Source organism: Lepidothrix coronata, unplaced genomic scaffold (assembly GCF_001604755.1).
Source record: "Lepidothrix coronata isolate B3197 unplaced genomic scaffold, Lepidothrix_coronata-1.0 Scaffold252, whole genome shotgun sequence".
Taxonomy (NCBI): Eukaryota; Metazoa; Chordata; class Aves; order Passeriformes; family Pipridae; genus Lepidothrix; species Lepidothrix coronata.
Window position 1 is genome coordinate 885,841 of NW_016690432.1, and position 18,597 is coordinate 904,437.

Consider the following 18,597-nt stretch of genomic DNA (forward strand, 5'->3'; position numbering starts at 1 on the left):
GTGGAATGGTCGAAACAGTAACACTAGTATTTTGCTATTATCTGTGTGGTGAGCAACAGATTTTATTTTTGCTGTTAGAAACTCAGGTTAAATTAAAGCAAAAATTAAGAAAAGACTATTTTAATTTTTTTTTTCTTGGAGGAAGGTGAAGTTGTTTAGCAGAGGTGCTGTGAGTGTGTGCTCAAGGCCTGGTTGTGTATTGTATGCTGATGTAACGGACCCACAGATGACAGGCACGTATCAGGCCCTTGCTTCAAAGCTCTCTCTGGGGCCTTTGATGATTATGTGCTGCTATATCACAAGTTGCAATGCAAGAATATTAACATATCTTCTTCATTTTCCATGCAAAAGGGTGTGTTGGTGTCATCTTCCCTGCCAGGTCTCTAACCTGACTCATGTCCACATACATAAATCGCTGACTGGAATGAAGTGGAATTTGGGTTAGCTGGCTGAGCAGAGCAGCTGGAGGAGGTTAAAAGCTTGAGTACTGCTGACACTTGAGCTGGGGGTGCAGGAGGAATGTAGCACTCAGGTTACAGCAGCTCATCAGTTGCTAACCCTCTGGCTTTGCTGGCCCAGCCATTCTGCAACAGCAGAATATTATTTAGTGGTCTGATTGCTCTCAGCTTGCCCTCACTGGGCAAGTCATCAGACTGCAGAGGTAGGATGTCTTGTGTTGGCTTTAAATCAGTCACTGAGAATAGAGTGGCTGTGCAGAAATCCAGTGCAAGCTCCAAAACCCATCCAGAACTGCCCTGAGCTCTGGGCAGCTGAGATCGCACCCAGCTGAGCAGCCATGCAAGGAAACTTCATTTCAAGGATAAATGTACCTTACACTGGCCTAAGAGGATTACCTTGAGATTCCTCTTGGAGTGAGAACATATCCCAGGAGTGGCTCAGCCACTGGCAGGACTAGCCAAAATTCAGGTATCAAATCATGTGGCAGGTTGGAGAATGAGATGGCAGAGGTGACAATTTAACAAAACATAAGTTCTCAGGACTCTGCTGCTAAGCATATAAAATCAGCAACATAAAATGTCTTACTATAAAGCAAAGAAGCCCCGTCCATTTAAAACACTTTCAAAAGCAAAATAGGCTAAATGGGAAAGAGCAAAGCAAGTCTACTGCTTCTCTGTAACAGTCTGTAGGAAAGCAAAATGCAAAATCCCATCTCTGGAAGTGTGCAAGGCCAGGCTGGATGGAGCCCTGAGCAACCTGGCCTAATGGAATGTGTCCCTGCCCATGGCAGGGCAGTTGGAACTAGATTAAGGTCCCTTCCAACCCACAGCATTCTGTGATTCTGTGAAATGCTGCCAAACACAGGACACACAGAGAGATCTTAGGAAACCACAGGTTCAGTAAAATTAATTAAAAAGTCTACTGCTGATGCTTTGGGACAGCACTGAGGAAGTTCTCCTTGTATGCTGGTTGCTTCTGCCAATGCAGAAAAGCACTGTAGTCCAGGAGGTGGATGTGGTTAAACTGATACGCTGTGGAGGTGAGAAGGGAGTTTCAACCCATTTTTCTTGTACAAAAAGCTTCAGGCCGAAAAGTTGGGAGATTACTGGTCTGCCAGTTTCCTTGAACGTAGAAAGTGCAGACTGTCCCAGAGGCTGTAGTTGTAAGCACCTGGTGCCTTGTCTACTTATGCTCCCTAGAAGTAAGGTGCTAAGGAATTTATATGGGATTGAAGCACTGATTTTCCATTACTGCATATTGGAAATTTCTGAAGGGGTGTTGGTAAGTCAGTAGGTAAATTAATGCATTGCCTTCCCAGTGGATCAGTGCCAGTGCAATAGGGGACAGATAGTGTTGCCTAACAGCTTTAGCAAGGAATGTGTCCAGTTTTGCCTTTGATTGTAGATGGTCAGGATGAGTCCTTTCTATGTGCCTTAGAATCAGGCTCTATGTGGTAATTTCAGTATTTTTTTCAAGACTGTATGCCATGAGGTATCTTTCAGATCCTCCTCCCTCAACAACTTGTTAAAACCTAAATGTATTTTTTATTAGTTAAGCGATTTGTATTCTGAATGTCACTTGAGGTAGTTTAGAGGCCTTTTATAACCTTAACAATTCTATGATTCTGTATGGATTGAATTTTCTGGTGTTCCTACTTTATGGCAGTGGTGTAGTATGAGGGTCACAGAATACTTAAAGTCAGCTTTTTGATGGGATGTAGTTTTAATGAAAGATGTCTTCTAACCATCCTATCCTTTACAAAGAACAGTTACATTCCTTTCACCAAGGAATATGTTTGTTGCCTGATTGAGAACTAGTATGAAAAGAAAGAAAAATATTGTGCTAGTTTACTTCTTCCTTAAGCTGCATGGAAAAAAAGCACTGGAATATTTCTTTGCATATAACAGTATCTTTTTATTACTTTAAAATTTCAAATTTTCTATGCCCTGGAAATATTGTGTATGGCTGAGAACAGCTGGGTGAATACCATTAGAGAGATGTTTAACTTTAAAAGGGAGTAATTTTGATGCAGGCCATTTCATTGTAATTATGAAGCAAAGCAGCTCTTTGACTCAGATTCTGACGAAGAAAAGTACCCGCTAGAAAGATACAACAACATCTGCTCCTTTGCCCATGGCCAAGGCCACTCTAAGATCAAACGACTGCACTGAAGAATCAGAGATGCTCGCCACAGAATTACTCCAAAAGGAAGAGCAAAGAGAGGGAAATGATGCTTTTAACAACTCATTTTTTTCCTCTCTAGGTTACTGGACTGGGCAGTTTTTTTGTCTTCCTATTGTTCTGATGGATTTCAATGAGCAAGGGAGAAAAAAGGCTCAAAGTACACTGTTGGGTCTAACTTTGTGTTATTTACTTGCTTGTTCAACCAGGGACAGGGAGCCCTGTCTGAGAGACTACGGAGCTTTAGCATGCAGGATCTGTCGACGATCCGCGGAGACAGCAGCAGCACTGTTCCTGCCTCGGTCACCGTACGAACAAGTAGCAAACAGAGCCTCCCAAAACCATCCAGAAGTGCATCAGAAGGCACTGGCAGCTCAGGTAAGTGCCAGTGTTATTTTCAGTGTTGTGTTGTCTGGAATATCACACCGTTCAATGAGGTCATGCCGTTGGCAGGAACAGACAGAAACAGACACTGCAGGCAGCACATACCAGAATTCACAGGACACAGACATGCTGTCGAGTCTCTTGGAACATAAGAGGCAAAACAGGATCATTGCTTGATGGTTACTATTCCTGGCTGGTACCAGGGATGGGACTTGGGCATGCAAGGGAGCCAGACTCAGTCCTTGCAAACTGAGCTGGAAAGTTGGGCTCTGGGCTGGGGGCTGCAAGGTGTGCTGGGCTTTCCATGAGAGGGGCTAATGAAGTGCAAAAAGAAGGGATAACAACATACAGTAGTGGACAAGGTCATTATTATCATCAAAGACCCCATATGGTGATACAGTCTCTCTGCCCTATGTCATCTAAACATAAATGTGAGTTCTAATGGATACCTAGTTTGAATGAGGCCCACTTATACTCCTCCTAAACTGTACAGTAGCTGTTCCAACACTGAACAGTTGTGGTTCCAGAAATTTTATCGGTGATGAAGCCTACTGAGAAATAAAACCCATATAAAGCACTCCTAGGAGCAGAGACCAAGATCTGACAGCTCTTTATGATACAAAGGCTGACTACATAAGCACTGGTATGGAAAAAATGTGTCTCTGAGGGACAATGGTTTGTTTTCAGATTCTGAAAGAACAAAGGGAAGAAACATCATGGTGTGAATAAGATCCATTCCTGAGGATTAAGTTATAAAAGAATATTTCAAGCTTGGTTAAAGAAATCTTTGTGAGTCCAAATCCAAAACATTTAATTGGAGATAGCTTTGCAGATTAGATCTCAAAAGTTGAGGCATGGAGGGTTATCCCAAGCAGGTGGTTCCAGATGGCTTCTGAGATTCCCACACCCCACCAAAGATCACACAACTTGACTGCTGTGATGAGAAGCCATGGAAAGTTGCACTTGGTAGCTTGTGAAACATATGTTGGCAATTCAGCAGTTTCAGCTTGTGTGTGTTGAGGTCTGTGCAAACATTCAAGTCCGTGTAGTTGCTGCCCCTTCTAGTTTGCTTTAGTTTTGGAACATATTAGAAATGTCTTGTCTTATCCTTCTTAAAGAGTATCCATCAAGCCCTCTGCAAATTCTGAGAATTATAGCTCACAGACTTCTCTATTTTTTTTAACATTATCTGTTGAATAGATTTTCTTTACAGGTAAATTGAAATAGCTAATGTTGTTGCCCAGTGGTTTTATTCTCATCTTTATTGTAAGGTCTTGTATGCACTTCTCTTGAAGTAATGAATCCAAAAATAAAGTGTTCACACACAGAATATAAAACTCTTAGAAGAGTCACATATTTAGAACAAAATAACTGATGTCATAAAGAAAGCATAATTGAGTTATCTTAATTCCATGTTGTGTAGAACAGCCTTTGTAGTTTTGCTCTTAAGACAGCTCACCTGGTCAGCTCACTTGGTCAGCTCACCCTTGTCTCAACACACAAAAGTACTTTATTTTGGTCTGGTTTCATATCAACACTGTACAAGGATCTCTCAGAATGAATCTCTGAAAAATTGTTCATGAACTTTTCAAACTGAGCGTAGTGTTGATCACGAATTTGGAATCCAAGTAATTTGAGATTTTGATTTTAATTTTTCTTCTAATAAAAACTGCACAAATTTGCAAAATCTTCCAAGACGTCTATCTGTCCCACCTCACTTAGTGATTTCATTGAGGTCCCTAATTCTCCACCTGCAAAGACAGGGACAGACACCTCTGGAGGATGATTCCACTTGCAGGTGGTAGTATCGTGCTGTGTGGAAGACTCCAGCTTTGCTCTCACTTTGAATCGTACTAAGTCAAAGATGTGGTCCTGATCTCTCCAGTCCTTCTGTTGTTTCATGGATACAATTTTGTGCATAGTCAGAATGTCCAGAGGGGTGAATTGATCAGAGTCATAACTATTGTGTGTGTGTGTAAGAATGTGATCTGTCAGCCAAACTGTGTCACATCTTGAGGGCTGTGTTCGTGTGAGATGACACTGCTCTAGGCACACCAAGCCCAGACACAGTTCTATCACTGCACCTTTCATATTTGTTTAGTTGGAGAGTTGCACATAAGCAAGGGGCAGACAGAATTTGCCTCTGCCTATTAAGTGTGCTATATATATGTGTAACATATACATATATGTGTGCATGAGCTGTCGCTACAGAACAGCTGCCACACAGCTCTTTCTCCTGTCTCAAAGCCTTCAGATGCCACAGATGTTTCTGTCAGCAGTCCCCACTCCCTCACAGAAACATTAGACTCCTCTTTTTTTCCTGTTTTAGAGGCAGTGGGACATAGTCAGTCTGACATCAGATGGAGTCAGCAAAAATACCCCAGACTGTGTGTTTGACATGAGGGTGACTCAGCCAAAGACGTCACCTTTCTTGTAAAAGGTCTTTCTAACCAGCTGTTGGAAAGCCCAGCAGCAGTAGCTGTGATACAAAAATCAACTTTAGAAACATTAATAAAGAGCCTGTCTGGGGTTGCAGACGTTGCAGCCTTGCTCAGAGTAGAAATCCTGCTTTATGGAGACTTTTGGGGAAGGCTTGAAGGAGCAGATCCTGTGTCTGCAGAAGCAGTGTGGTTGTTAGGATGCAAGACTGAGTTAGGACACAGTCCACAACCTGCTGTATTGCAAAACACTGGTATGACACTGGTATCTTTGCTCCTTGGTTTGTAAAAGAGAAGGAATTGTATTTTCCATGACCAGATCTTGAAAGCCATATGTGATGGTAGATATTTGTGTATTTTAAGGTCAATACCTTACAAGATTTATGTGGCTTTCCTGTACTTGGAAGGGTCCCTGCCCATGGCAGGGGTTTGGAATGAGATGATATTTAAGGTGCCTTCCAACCCAAACCAGTCTATGATTCTATGATAAAGGCAGGGTCACCTAAAGCAGGTTACACAGGAGCACATCCAGGTGAGTTTTCAATGTCTCCGTAGAGGGAGACTCCAAAACCGCCCTTGACAGCCTGTTCCAGTGCTGTGCCACCCTAAACATAAAGAAGTTCTTTCTCATGTTAAACAAAAATGAGCTACATGCCCCTGGGAACAGGCAAAACTGCTGCTCCCTTTTCTCTTCTCTTGGTTTCTTTTTGCTCGTACCCTGGAAGAAGAGACTGATCCCCCACCCGGCTACAACCTTTCAGGTAGTTGTAGAAAGCGATAACATTCCCCCCGAGCCTCCTTTTTCTCCAGGCTAAACACCCCCAGCTCCCTCAGCTGCTCCAGCCCCTCTTCCCCCAGCCTGTAGTGCTACAGGGCGTTGTTGTGACCCAAGTGCAGGACACAGCACTTGACCTTTTTGAACCTCAGTCCATTGGCCTCAACCCATCAATCCAGCCTGTCCAGATCCCTCTGCAGAGCCTTCCTGCTGCCCAGCAGACCAACACTGCCACCCAGCTTGGTGTTATCTGCAAACTGACTTGGTCTCCTTGTCCAGGTCATGAATAAAGATCCTAAACAGAACTGGCCCCAGTACCAAGCCCTGGGGAACACCAGTTGTGACCGACTGCCAGCTGGAGTTCCATCCATGCACTGTAGTTACCCAGGAGCAGGGTATCAGAAGTGCATTCCAGAAATAGGGCATTTTATCTGCAGTTTCTGCCAATTAGTGTTGATAAGGAGAAGTTTTCACTCACCACTCACTGTATCAGTTCACAGTTTAAATAACCAACTTGTCCTAAGAATAACAGAACCTGTGCTGCACCTCTGTTCTCCTGATGCTCAATTACCTCTTACATCAGCAACCTGGCACCCAAAGCTGACTTAGATTTTTTTTTTTTTGAGGGTTTTTTGTTGGTTAGAGGTGTTTCCCTCTTTTTTTTCCTTCTGTCCTACTTCCACAGCAAATCCACAAATTATGTTAGCAGCATTAAAAAAAAATCCAACAAAAAAGGAAACGTCCTTGCCTTTTGCAAGTGTTTTATTCCCAGTGTTGCCAAGAGAAACCTTAAAATAGGAGATTAATGATTCCCAAAACAAAAACTAAAGTTTTATATGATTCAAAGAAGGCTTATGTTAATTGTCCTTGGCTGCTGCCAGCTAGAATTGTGCCTGCTCGTTGATCTCTTTGTGACCACACTAATTAAGAGAATTAGCTGAGGGCTTGAGTTAAAGGTTATGGTTATAATGAAGAACACAGAGCTCTGTTCTTACCCAGTGTGTTTTCTTTGACTGACAAGACAGCATAGCTCAATTTCTAAGGGGTAACAGCCCCTGCTATTATGGAATTTTGAGATGAAGCACTCGGGAAGGAAAAGCAAGTGGAAACCACCAACCCTTTTTGATCAGAGCTCTGAAACTCCTCAAGGCTGTGGAGATGCTTATGGTTAGAATTAAGGTATAGTTGGAACAACAATGTCTCAACATAAAAATGCATGTTAACTAAATCAACCAATAAAAGCTAAAACCCTGTCATCATATGGGACCTGTCGTGGAGGATACTGAGAGCTGACCCCACTTGGGTCACCACCTGGAAGTGGTGGCTTTGCACTGTGGTGGTCCCTTTCTTCAGGCACTCTTTTGGGCTGAAGAAGGTTTCTTTGGATCTTATGTTATTATTGTTATTACTATATTTATCATTGTATTATCAGAGGGGCTTCAGGTTGCACCTGATGCCCAGTATCCCTGGAAGTGTCCAAAGCCAGCTTGGATGAGGCTTCGAGCAACCTGGTGTAGTGGAAGGTGTCCCTGCCCATGGCAGGGAGGTGGAGCTAGATGATCTTTAAGGTCCCTTCCAATCCACACCATGCTGTGATTCTATGATTCTGTGATCTGTCTGGTGATAAGGATGTTTTCCAACATCTACAAGTGCAGCTCTCAAGGTCACTGCCTGAATTTACAACTGATCAGTAACTGTGGCAGGAACAGGGACCCAAAAATGTTATTTTGACTGAATGTGTTGAGGAGTGTTGCTGCACATGGGATTTTCCTGAGGAAGGGGCATTGCTAGACCACAGCCAACCTTACAGGTGGAAAAGCCAAGCACTGTTGTAGCAGTTGTAACCCTTTTTGCTTTGGGACTGGCATCCCTGTGCCCAGGAGTGTGCGTGAGCATCACTCATTCCTGCAGGAGTCACAGTGTTTGGTGGGAGGGTACAAACACAAATTGCATAAGAGGCTGCTTGTATAACTCCCTTTTGTTATGTTTTGATATGTCTGTCAGGGATGTAAAAGGCTCAATTTTCTCAACAGTCACATCAGGGACAGTCACATCAGAGAGAGAACAGCAGCCTTGCGATAAGGTGAAGGAACAGCCCAGCTCTGGCCACTCAAGCTGTCCAGTAGTAGAGAGCTGTGAACTGAGGAAGAAATCCTGAGTTTGATCCAGATTAAAAGTACTTCTTGTACTATTTTTGAGGGATTATTTTTAGCTCAGGCCAATTTGCTAATCTGCCTTATTGGGAGCCTCCAAGATGTCTTGTTTTGGGAGACATGAGATCAAGAGGCCAGGAGCTGGAAGCTCCTCACGCCAGCTTTGCTGCTGAACAAATGGTGTGTGGAAGCACACCCTGCCTTAGAGTAATGAGGTAAAAACAAGAGAGGGCTCCTTAGAATGAGGTTACAGGAGTTTAGATGGGTCCCATTTCCTGAGACATGGAATTTGGTGTTGCTGGTTCCAATCCTGTTGCGTGACCGTGTTTAAGAGCAGATGTGATGTCTGAAAGAAAGTGAGTTGGAAAGATGGGGGACAGAGAGAGGTCTGTTGTCTTCCCTGCACAGAGAAGGCTGCTGAAACTCAGGTCTGTTGATGTGTAACCCCCCAGTCCTCCTGTGAGCATCAGGAGCAGTTCAGGTTCTGGTTTCACGTCTCTTGGGTGTGTTTCTAAGCCCACTGAAACACATGAAAAGGCTCTGCTGACACCGGTGGGCTTTGGCCAAAAGCTGGCAGCAGGACCATGCTGCACTCTGCATTAAATAACTGCTCGGCTTGTTTCATTTCCATAGTTGTTATTTTTATAATGTGAATGGTGCTGGTTTAGACGGATTTGTGACTCTGTGAATCTCTTGAAACAAAGTACCATGTGAAGAGCTTGACACTCAGTAACAACCTCATGCAGACACAGCAGCAGGTTTATTTTCGCCAGCCGAAGAGTGTTTTATGAGGCCAAGAAATAAAATATGCAAGAGCTGCCTTTGAGACAAGGGGAATTGTTCCTTTTCCTCTACCTTTTCCTGCTTTTTTTTACCTTTACCTTTTGCTCTCTTTGGTACCTTTCAGTGGTGCCTGTACATTGAGCAGTCCTGCTGTGAGGGTAGTACTTCCACAGGCGTGGATCTGCTCAGCACATAGCGGGCTCCAGCTGCTCCAGGTGTATGCACACCCATCCCACAGAAAGACCCTTCTCCTCCTCATCACACCTGGATGACACGAAGGGGCAGAGGCTGCTTTTGCCATGATTTGGAAGTGGCTGCCGACCCCCTCAAAAGTACATTCCATGAGTCATCACCACTGCCCCCGGGAAGTGTGTGCACACCTTCCTTTGACACACACCAAGGAAACACAATGATCCCCTCCCTCCACGCAGCAGGCCCACCACCTCTTCACCTGATCTTTGCTTTGCTCTTAGTTCAGCATTTCTTGACTTAGTGTCCTGGCACCCTGATGATAGAATGTGATATTTTAGCTTCAGTGCCTGTTCCAACCTGTGCTTTTTCCACAGGCAGAACTGCCCCTTTCCTTTGGGAACTGTAAATGTCATGTGGCTACTCATTGTTATGGAAAACTGGAAACTCCAGAACAATATTTCCTTGTATTTTTCAAGGCAATTTTGTTGTTCTGGCGAATGTCCAGTAACAATCACAGACAAGACATGTCCTTATTAACAGCGAGGGGCTTTTGCATTTCTTAATCTTACAGGATTGCCTTAATTTGCGTTGCATCACAGGACCATCAGTGTCCAGAGCTGATGCTGCCTGGGCCAGAGGATCACAAGCAGTGGAACCACCCTCTGTATTGCCCAGACCGAGTGTCCTTTCTGCTTAAGCTCTCCCCAGGCTGAGATCATTCTCATCTGGAATGATTTTGAAGCAGAAATGGGCAGTGTGCTTTCTGACACTCTCCATTCCTCTGAGCAGGAGGCAGTCAAGGCTGTTTCTTGATTTTGCACTGAAGAACCAAAGGCTTTTCAGGACAGAACAAAGGTGGAGGAACATCAACAGTCAGGACGAGTCTGGTTAGTTTAGTCACCACAAACCAGAAAGGTGTGTGAGAACAACCCCTATGCATGTCTTGTCTGAGCTCTCACAGAATGAACTGTCATAAAACTGTGATCAGCTCCCTTCTGTCTAAAATCAGAGGCTGAACCCACAGCAGATCTCATAAAGTTGGCTGAGGAAGCCCATAGTTTCACAGTAGCATCCAGCCAGTGTGAGGCAGCAGTTTCATTGTAAGGGTGTGACCCATCTGTGTGCTTTTGGCCCATACTGGCCTTTCCTGTGGACACGTTCAAATTTTATTTTTACATATTGGCCCCAGTCAGGGAGCTGGTTCAAGTTAAATGCTGTTCCTTGCTTCCAGGTTGCTCTTGACCTGGGTCAGATCCTCAAGCCAGGAGAGAGCAGCAGCTCAGACATCAGTAAAGGGACAAGGAAGGTGGAGGCCAGAGTGTGAGGTGCAGTGGGATGTCTCTTCTCAACAGCAGCTCTGGTTTGTGCTGGTTTAAAATGACTGTGAAACTATGGAAAAACTTCCAGTGTCTACAGTGCAGTATGATCATAACAAAAAAATCACACAGGGCTCAACCCTTTTTCTTCTTCAAAAGCTTTTTTTATATGGAGTCACTGATGCCAGTGTGAGCATTAAATTGAAAGGCTCCAACTGGAAATTATTTTTAGGCTGTTTCCTGGAACATAAGGTGTCCACAAGATGAAGTTGTAAAGTTCACACTTTCATGAACAGCTATGAATCACCTGAATTTGCACTGAAGGGTGCAGTGCAATTCCCTTGGTTGTTTTCACTCTTATGGCAATTCCACCAAGATCTTAATTGCTGCAGGACCTTCCTGATTTAGGAAGATCAGGGATCTGTGGATGGTTTTCCTTAGAAGCTGTGTGAATGCCTGCAGCAGCAAGACGTGTACAAGAAGTCTAAATCTACTGAAAAAAAATCCAGGCACGTAGCAAAACAAGCCCACCCCATGTTTATTATCATGCAGCTTTTTGCACTGTGTTACCCATTTCTTAACCACACTCCCAGGTCCCTCCCGTCAGGAGTTATTTCTGCTTAGTGGTCTGAGAGCACAGCCAGGGAGCTGTACTTCATCCCATCCTTAACATCCATGAGGGACACGGCCTGGGATGAGTCTGTACTCCATGTTATCAGTGGAGACAGTGCACACGAGGGCCTTGAAGTCCCCCTTCCAAATGATGCCAAGTGTTTTCTGGGAGTCAGTGGCTTAGCCCGATGAGTTCCTAACGCTCAGCTCCTCTTTCAGTGTGCACGTGTTGCTCGGTGTGCCGACTCCTCAGAGGTGAGTGCTGGATTTCCTGTGCCCTGGTATCCATGCATCCCTTTTGGGCATGGCTGCGTTACCCAGCCTGGCTTGCTCCCACCGCTCTTGCTCACTGGGTTTCCTAACACCAGGGAAACAAACACCGGGGAAGGCCAGGGTTTGGCAGCTGTGTGTGTGCTGATGGCAAGTGCTGCAGTGCTTCTCACCGTACTGACCTCTGTTACCCAAGGCTGGGGAATGTTTCTCTGGAGAAAAACTTAATTCCTTTCTCTTCTAGAGGATGTGCCATGTCCTTGCTGTGCAGTGCAACTCCTCTGCCATGTGTCTCCCAGTGACAGTGTAAATCCACTGGGAACACAGGAGGAGCAAACCCTCCTCAGTCCCAGCCCCGTTTTGCTCTGTTCCCTAGGGGTTGGCACGTGTTTCTCTTGGTGGAGAGGACATTTGTATTTGGGATAAGCAGAGTATGTAGCAAAGCCCAGTAGCAGACTCGGGTATGACAAGATAGGGTTGAACAGACTCTCCCTGTTCCAGTGTACACTACAGCCGTTTTTGAAAAATGTCCCCACTGTCCCCAGCGTTTATTGTGTTTACAAACATAGGAATGCAGTGAATGGTTTAGCTGCTGGTGGTCCTTTCAGTGCTGTGCCAGTTAGTTTGGTTGCTAAGAGCCGAGACGTGTCACTTCTGCATATTGTCCCTGTGGCAGATGAAAGGAGTGGGAGACCTCCAATTTGGGGCATGCCAGAGGATGGTGCTGCCAAGCAGCTTGTCTGAGAGAAAAAAGAAATCCAGACTGGCAGTGTCTCATGTTGGTGGAGGCAAAAGACCTTTGTAACTCCTTTTCTTCTCATCTCATGTGCTTTTTGTTAATTTTGCACACCAATCAACCTGGAGGCGGCAGCAGAGGGACTAGAGGATCACAGTGCTGCCACCGTGCTGTGCTGCAGCCGTCTGTGCCATCCTACTGCCTTGCACCTAGTGCCACAGCCCTGTGCAGCACCAGTGCTTGGGGGCTGGTGATCCCAGTCTCCTTGCACCCTGCATAGGTGGCAAACCACCCTCACGTTTGATTTGTCACCCTCCCTGCTGTCCTTTTCTGTGTGAGTGTGCCACTGTGCAGGGCAACGAGGCCTGTTTAAGGTGGTGTCTGTTTAAGGAATTATGAAACACTCGTATTCCCAGGGCATTTTATTAGCACCCTTCTAATTTTAGCCTAAACCAATTTTATGGATTTGACTTAGAAATGTTATTTATAAAAAAATCACTAAATCCTTATGGGCTTAATAGTCATGAGTTAATCTTAGGAAAGTCATTTAATGATGCTAAAGCGACGATCAGTCCAGTATGTTTACAAATTGGACCCAAAGTCATGCTGATCTGGTTGAAATTGCATGCCCTGTCTTTCAGACTGGCTTGTTTTACTATTCCCACCCCCCTCTCCAACATAATCCAGTCCCTTAGACCATGTCAATAGGGATGTGCTGAGGCTCTATCTCATAGAGGGTTCATTCTGTCTCCACAGGCCGCCCTTTCTCTGTCTCCAAGGCAATAGATGCATTAATGCACTCTCAGACAGTGGCCTGCCGTTAAAGTGCTCCTTTGTAAATGCAGCTTTGGTAGCTTGGAGAGCTGACTACGTCATGTGAACATTTTTCAATGCCACGAAAAGCTGGGGGAAGAAAGAATCTGAATTTGTTTAGCTAGGGCTAAGTTGCCCTGAGCTATTGGCATTCATCTTTCCTTGGCGCAAACTTTTTTGTAGCCAGTCTCAGAGTCTCAGTTCTCAACAGTTCTCATTTCCAAAGATTTTATAATCTAAATGGGCAGACAGTCAAGCCTTACCTCAAGGAGGAGTATTAAAGGCTGGTTTAGAGCCTTTTTGGCAGGAGCAGTTACCTTAATGCTCTGGCAGGTGGAACTCAATTGTTTCTGACTCACAGAAACCCCCACAGCTCTTAGGAGAGCACAGGCTGGTGGAGCAAAAGTCTGAGCATTCCACTCCCTAGATGACATCCTGAGAGGAGGTTTCGTGAGGATGTGACCTGCAGGTGCCATGGAGTGTGCATTTCTGTGGAGCCTGAAGGCCAGGCTGAGCACAGCCTGAGCGCCCCTGAGCTGGAGCAGGTCTGTCCCTGTCAGCAGTGGTGGCTTCTCTGTGCTGGAGCTGTTTCCCTCACAGGAGATCCTTTTCCAGCCCAGTTGGATCACTCCCACTGGCCTCACAGTCCGCACATGACAGAGCGTTGACGCAATTCAGGATGTTCCTCCTTTGCCCTGGGCAGCTTCACCAAATACAAGTGTGTTCCACCAGATGTACTCAAGCACATCTTCCTGACAGCTCCTGTGCCAGCTCCTCTTGCTCCAGTTCAGTGACAGGACTTTGCTGGTGAAACTCCTTCCAGGTCTTTACACAAGTTTCTGATTTATCCCCTCTGTGTTCTGTGGAAAGTCAGGCTGCAGCGTTCAGGAGCAACAGTACAATTATGTAAGAGCTTTTTCCCCTTCAGAGAGGACAGAGTGAAAATCTCCAGGGATATCTGTTTATCTTTTGGCAGTGCCTGGCAAATGCTTAATGCTGGTCAATATTAAACAATCTCGCTTGGGACTGGCATTTAAGAAGTAACAAATATTATGTGTGGTGGTATTCTCTCAACTAACGTCTCTTAGGTTCTGTTGCGAAGACCTGGGGCATGGTGAGAGGGAGGAACAATTTTAATCCTTGCAGACAGTAAATATATCTAGCAGGAATTGAAGAATCAGCTGTATATCAGGAGAACTTTTGGGGCTGCAAGTATTTGAGGAGGAATTTAATACTCAAATGCTGGTCAGGAGCCTTAGGCAGGGTAAGAGATGTGCAAGGACATTAGTGATGAATGGGACTGGTTTTGGGTGTGCACTGCAAGGTTGTGCTCCACGAGGTGACAGATCACACACAACCAGGAGCACAGCTCAGTGAGCACCTTGATGTACACTGGTGTTTTAAACAAATCACCTTATGGGTCTATTGGCTGTAACCAACCCCTTTGTGGTAGGCTGCAAACTGCACATGAGTTATTACAGTGGAAAGTGCTCTAAAAACACTAATTGGCTTTGTGTCAAGGGGGCTGATCATACATTTCTAAACTAATTCAATTAAATGCTGTGGGTGGTTTAATTTTTGTTCTTAGCCAGTTTTGCTTCCAGCTCTTATTAGGGGGATTTTTTTTTTAACCTTTCTCTTATTGAACTTAAAGAACAAACAACAACTTTCTGTTGCTGTAGGCATTTTCTCCTTAAAACTTCCCTTTACTAAATACTGAATCAAATTTTTACAGGGCTGATTTGTATCACTTTGCACTGGTACTTCTGAATGGCAATTTGGGAGTTTCTCTTTAAAAAGAGTTTAATACTTATTTTAGTTATTTCAGGGAAGAAAAAAATTTCATAGAAAATCAGTAGGTTCTTTAAGTATGTTTGCATTTTACCAACAGAAAGTTAAAATATTAATTGTTGTTTAATAAGCTCCAGCTGAGCCACAGATATGATAAAAGCAAAGATGAATGTTTCTGTGTTCTGAAACAATGTTCCTTCCCCCTCTGCACCCAAATATTTTCCTCTAACAGTTTATTCTTTCCTTTTCTCTATGTAAATATTATGGGACTCTGATGTAAGTGTTACAGATTGCATGAATTTTCTTCTGAGGTGTTTGGAATAGACTAGCATTTAACAACTTACTCATTTGTGGGATGTGTTTTCATTAACGGATGACTTTGTTGATGTGATTGGACTTGTTTGCTTTGGTTGCATTTGACTCCAGCTTTGGAAAGGATGTCTGCCTCTGTTTTGTGGCTCTTGGGCAGTGTGTGCTGGTGGAGTTGCCTGCTCCTTCCTAACTTCTTGGTTTGGCAATGGAAACTGCTGGGGAAGCACAGGATTTGGGTCAATGTCTTTTGGAAATGATGGTGAATTTATCTTTGTTGCAGGGGAAAGAAGCTGATGGCCATCGTATAATAAATATCTGTTTTCCCTGGCTTTTTACTTGGTGTGCAAACCTCTTTATGTGAATTATCCCCTGGAAAGGCTTAACTTTGGAGTGACCTTACCTTCCATTACAATAATACAATACCTTGCTCCTGTCTTGTGTAGTCTGTGACTGTGGTTTTCCCCATTGCTCCTGAGGAATTACAGTGATGGGAGGAAGAAGTATTGTGCCCAGCAAAATAAGGGGAGGTCCAATTTCTCTCAAAGTTGCCTGATTCCTACTGTAACTGTATTTAAGTATCCAGATTTTTCAGAGGGTCTAGATCCAATTAATTTGGTCACCTGTAGTTAGAGTGGGCCAGGTCCTGATCTCTGTTGTACCCATGAAAATCCATAGGACTTACTGTGGATTTTCACAGCAGCATGGACCAGAGTCTGAATCAAAGTGATTGCTGAATCCCACTACTGAATCCCAGTAGTTACTGTAGAAAGAGCGTTGCAAGTGAGATTTCTTAGCCCTTGTTTAATCACAAGATTAAAGATGATGATGGCCTGGCCCTACATTCACCTGTCCGTGCTTGGTTGTTCCCTGTGCTCCATTTAACAGCTTAGATCCCAACTCTCAGAGCACTCGAATTTCTACTTTAACTTGAAATGTGCCCAGTTTCAGGACTTCCCACACAATGTGGCAAATACTGTGCTGTATCAGTGTCCTTTGGAGGAATTAAGATATAATGATAGGTACTGGAATTAAGGGGTCCATTTCCTTAGGCTGTTTATTAGTCAGATTCTGTCTTGCCTTAGTGGAGAGAGGAGTGTAGTCTGGTCTGGGTGCTGAAAAGGCGTTTGCCAGAGGCCCTTTAGTCCTGGCACACGAGCCCATTTCCCATTTCTGCAGCAATCCAGCCTGTCCACACAAAGGTGTGGAGCCACAAATGTAACAGGTGGAGACACCTGAAGCACAGCCTGCCCTGAGATGGGAGAGAGTGTCTCCCAGAGAGATCCAGGGCAAAGGTCTGGTGTGTGACCCATGTTTTTACACAGCCACCTCCTGACTGTGGCACAGTCCCTGGGGCTGTTGGCTGCTTCCCTAGGGCAGCACACACTGCTGGCTCTGCTACTTTGTGGACATCTGATAGTGACCTGAGGCCCCACAGTCTCAGATCCTAAAGGTGTCTCTTAGAAACACTCAGGAGGTCACCCAAGGCCAAGTGCTGTCCTCAAGAAGCACGTGCCAGTCCTGACAACACGTTTTGCTCCTCAGTCTTTACCTTCTCCAGTAACAAACTTTGGTGTCCCAGAACCCATCCACTCACTTTACGCCTCCATCTCCTTTCTCACCAATGCTTCACACGTGTTTATTATTCTGGTTAATCCCCTGCTTTACATTTTCTCCTGCAGAGAGCTCACTCTCTTGATGTCAGAAAATTACTTTTTTGTCATGTCATGACCCTAGTCACAAAAAATAAACAACTTCAGAGTTGGGGCTCACACAGCAGCCTCCCTTCAGAGATGAGTTCTCTCCAGTTCCACAACAGCGTAACACTTCCATAAACGTGGGACAACGTCTGGCACCCCAGATCAATACGAGGTTGGGATTGCCCAGAATACAGATGTCCTTCCAGAGGCAGGGTGTGCAGGGAATCCTCCCTTCTTGTCCCAGGTCTTAAGGAACATGCCCTATGTATTCCAGGTCTGCTCTCATCAATGGTCAGAAATGTAGTGGAAAGGCCTGGGATAGCCTTGCTTCTTCCCTTTTCCAGTTCAGTGAGGCTGAAGCAAACCTGGTTCCCATTTGGCTGGTTTGCAGTGCCTCATTCACAGTGAGGTGGAACAGGGAAGAGGGTGTCAGACCTCTCAGGTGCAGGGATCAAAGCAATATGTGCCAGCTTGCAGGCTGAGCTCTCCTCTTGGTCTTCACGGAAGCAGCTCCAGGACATGGATGTGACGCTCAGGCTGATGGGAAGAATGAAAGAGATGAAAGAACCTGCAGGAGGCTGTGCCTACAGTGGATACAGGTGACATGGATGGCAGAGCTGCCTGGATATCTTTTTTGCCCAGCACCCAAACCAAGAGAGAGAACAATAAGTAAGGAAGTAATGTATGCTGAAAAAACATCAGCCCTGAGTGTTATCAGGGCTGACAGCTGCTTCTGTCTCCTTTTGCAGCACAGTGGCTGCAAGAGAAGGGGAGCAGGGCACATTTTCCTGATCCCATCTGCTCTCAGCCTCAGCTGCCAGTGTCTCATCACTCTAGTCCCTGAACACTCTGGTTCTCCAACACGTCTCCATCCTGTCCCATTCAAAGTCCTTTTTCCCTGGGGAAAGCCCTGGTCCCCTTGCAGTGGCACGTGGCTGGAGGTGTGGTGGTGTGCCCCTGTGCAAACCTCAGTGAGGTCATTGAAAGAAATTCTGAACCACTTTTACTAAACTTGTCTCCTTCTTTTTTTGGCATAGAGAGGCAACAATGACCAGCTTCCACATCCAAGATGGCCTAAGCTAGGCTGCTCCCGAGTAGCTCAATTCCCAAGTGGAGAGATAAAATAGTAAAATAAAACATTCCTGTACTGTTTTGCCCTGTGGTCTAGAGAGCATTTAATTCTCCCCACGGTGTAATCTTCACACAGCAGTCACACATAGAAGAAAAACAATTCAGCATTACCCCTGGCCTCTCTGCAACGTGACTGTCAACATCTTAAGTACAGCTGGGAAAAAAAATCAACTTCCAGCTCTTCCTGGAGACCTCTGTTGGTGTCTTCCACCCTGCCCATGCACATGGTGATAAAGGGGCAGAAACACAGGGTCAGTGGGCAGAGGATGGTGTGCACAGACCACCGTCTCCAGCAGCAGCTGCATCCTGTGCGCTGAGAAGATTAATTGCTGACTTCAGTTTGGCACTGGAGGGAGCCCCAGTGACCTGCTTGTGACCGGTGGTGTTGCTGTAGCCAAATCACTTTCCTCTGTCTCTCTGTTACCCAACTGAAAGACCAGTTGGGGAATTCAGTTCTTTTGGGCTTTAAGAATCAAAATGGATTAATAAGTATTGGATGTTTAAGAATCCTCTTTGGTTTCAGTCTTTGGGCTTTAGTCTTTGGTCCAGCAGAC

The 18,597-nt window shown here is 45.0% G+C and overlaps 1 protein-coding gene across 9 annotated transcripts in view; it reads left to right on the forward strand.

The window, feature by feature from the left end:
* Window positions 1-18,597, forward strand: part of REEP1 (receptor accessory protein 1) — a 68,980-nt gene that overhangs the window by 43,936 nt on the left and 6,447 nt on the right. For 4 of the 9 annotated variants that reach the window (XM_017835240.1, XM_017835239.1, XM_017835238.1 and 1 more), the window contains 2 exons: window positions 2,850-3,018; window positions 11,513-11,548. In XM_017835240.1, coding sequence (XP_017690729.1) covers window positions 2,850-3,018; window positions 11,513-11,548 — 205 coding nt within the window. The other 5 variants (XM_017835247.1, XM_017835241.1, XM_017835246.1 and 2 more) reach the window with 5 other exon arrangements.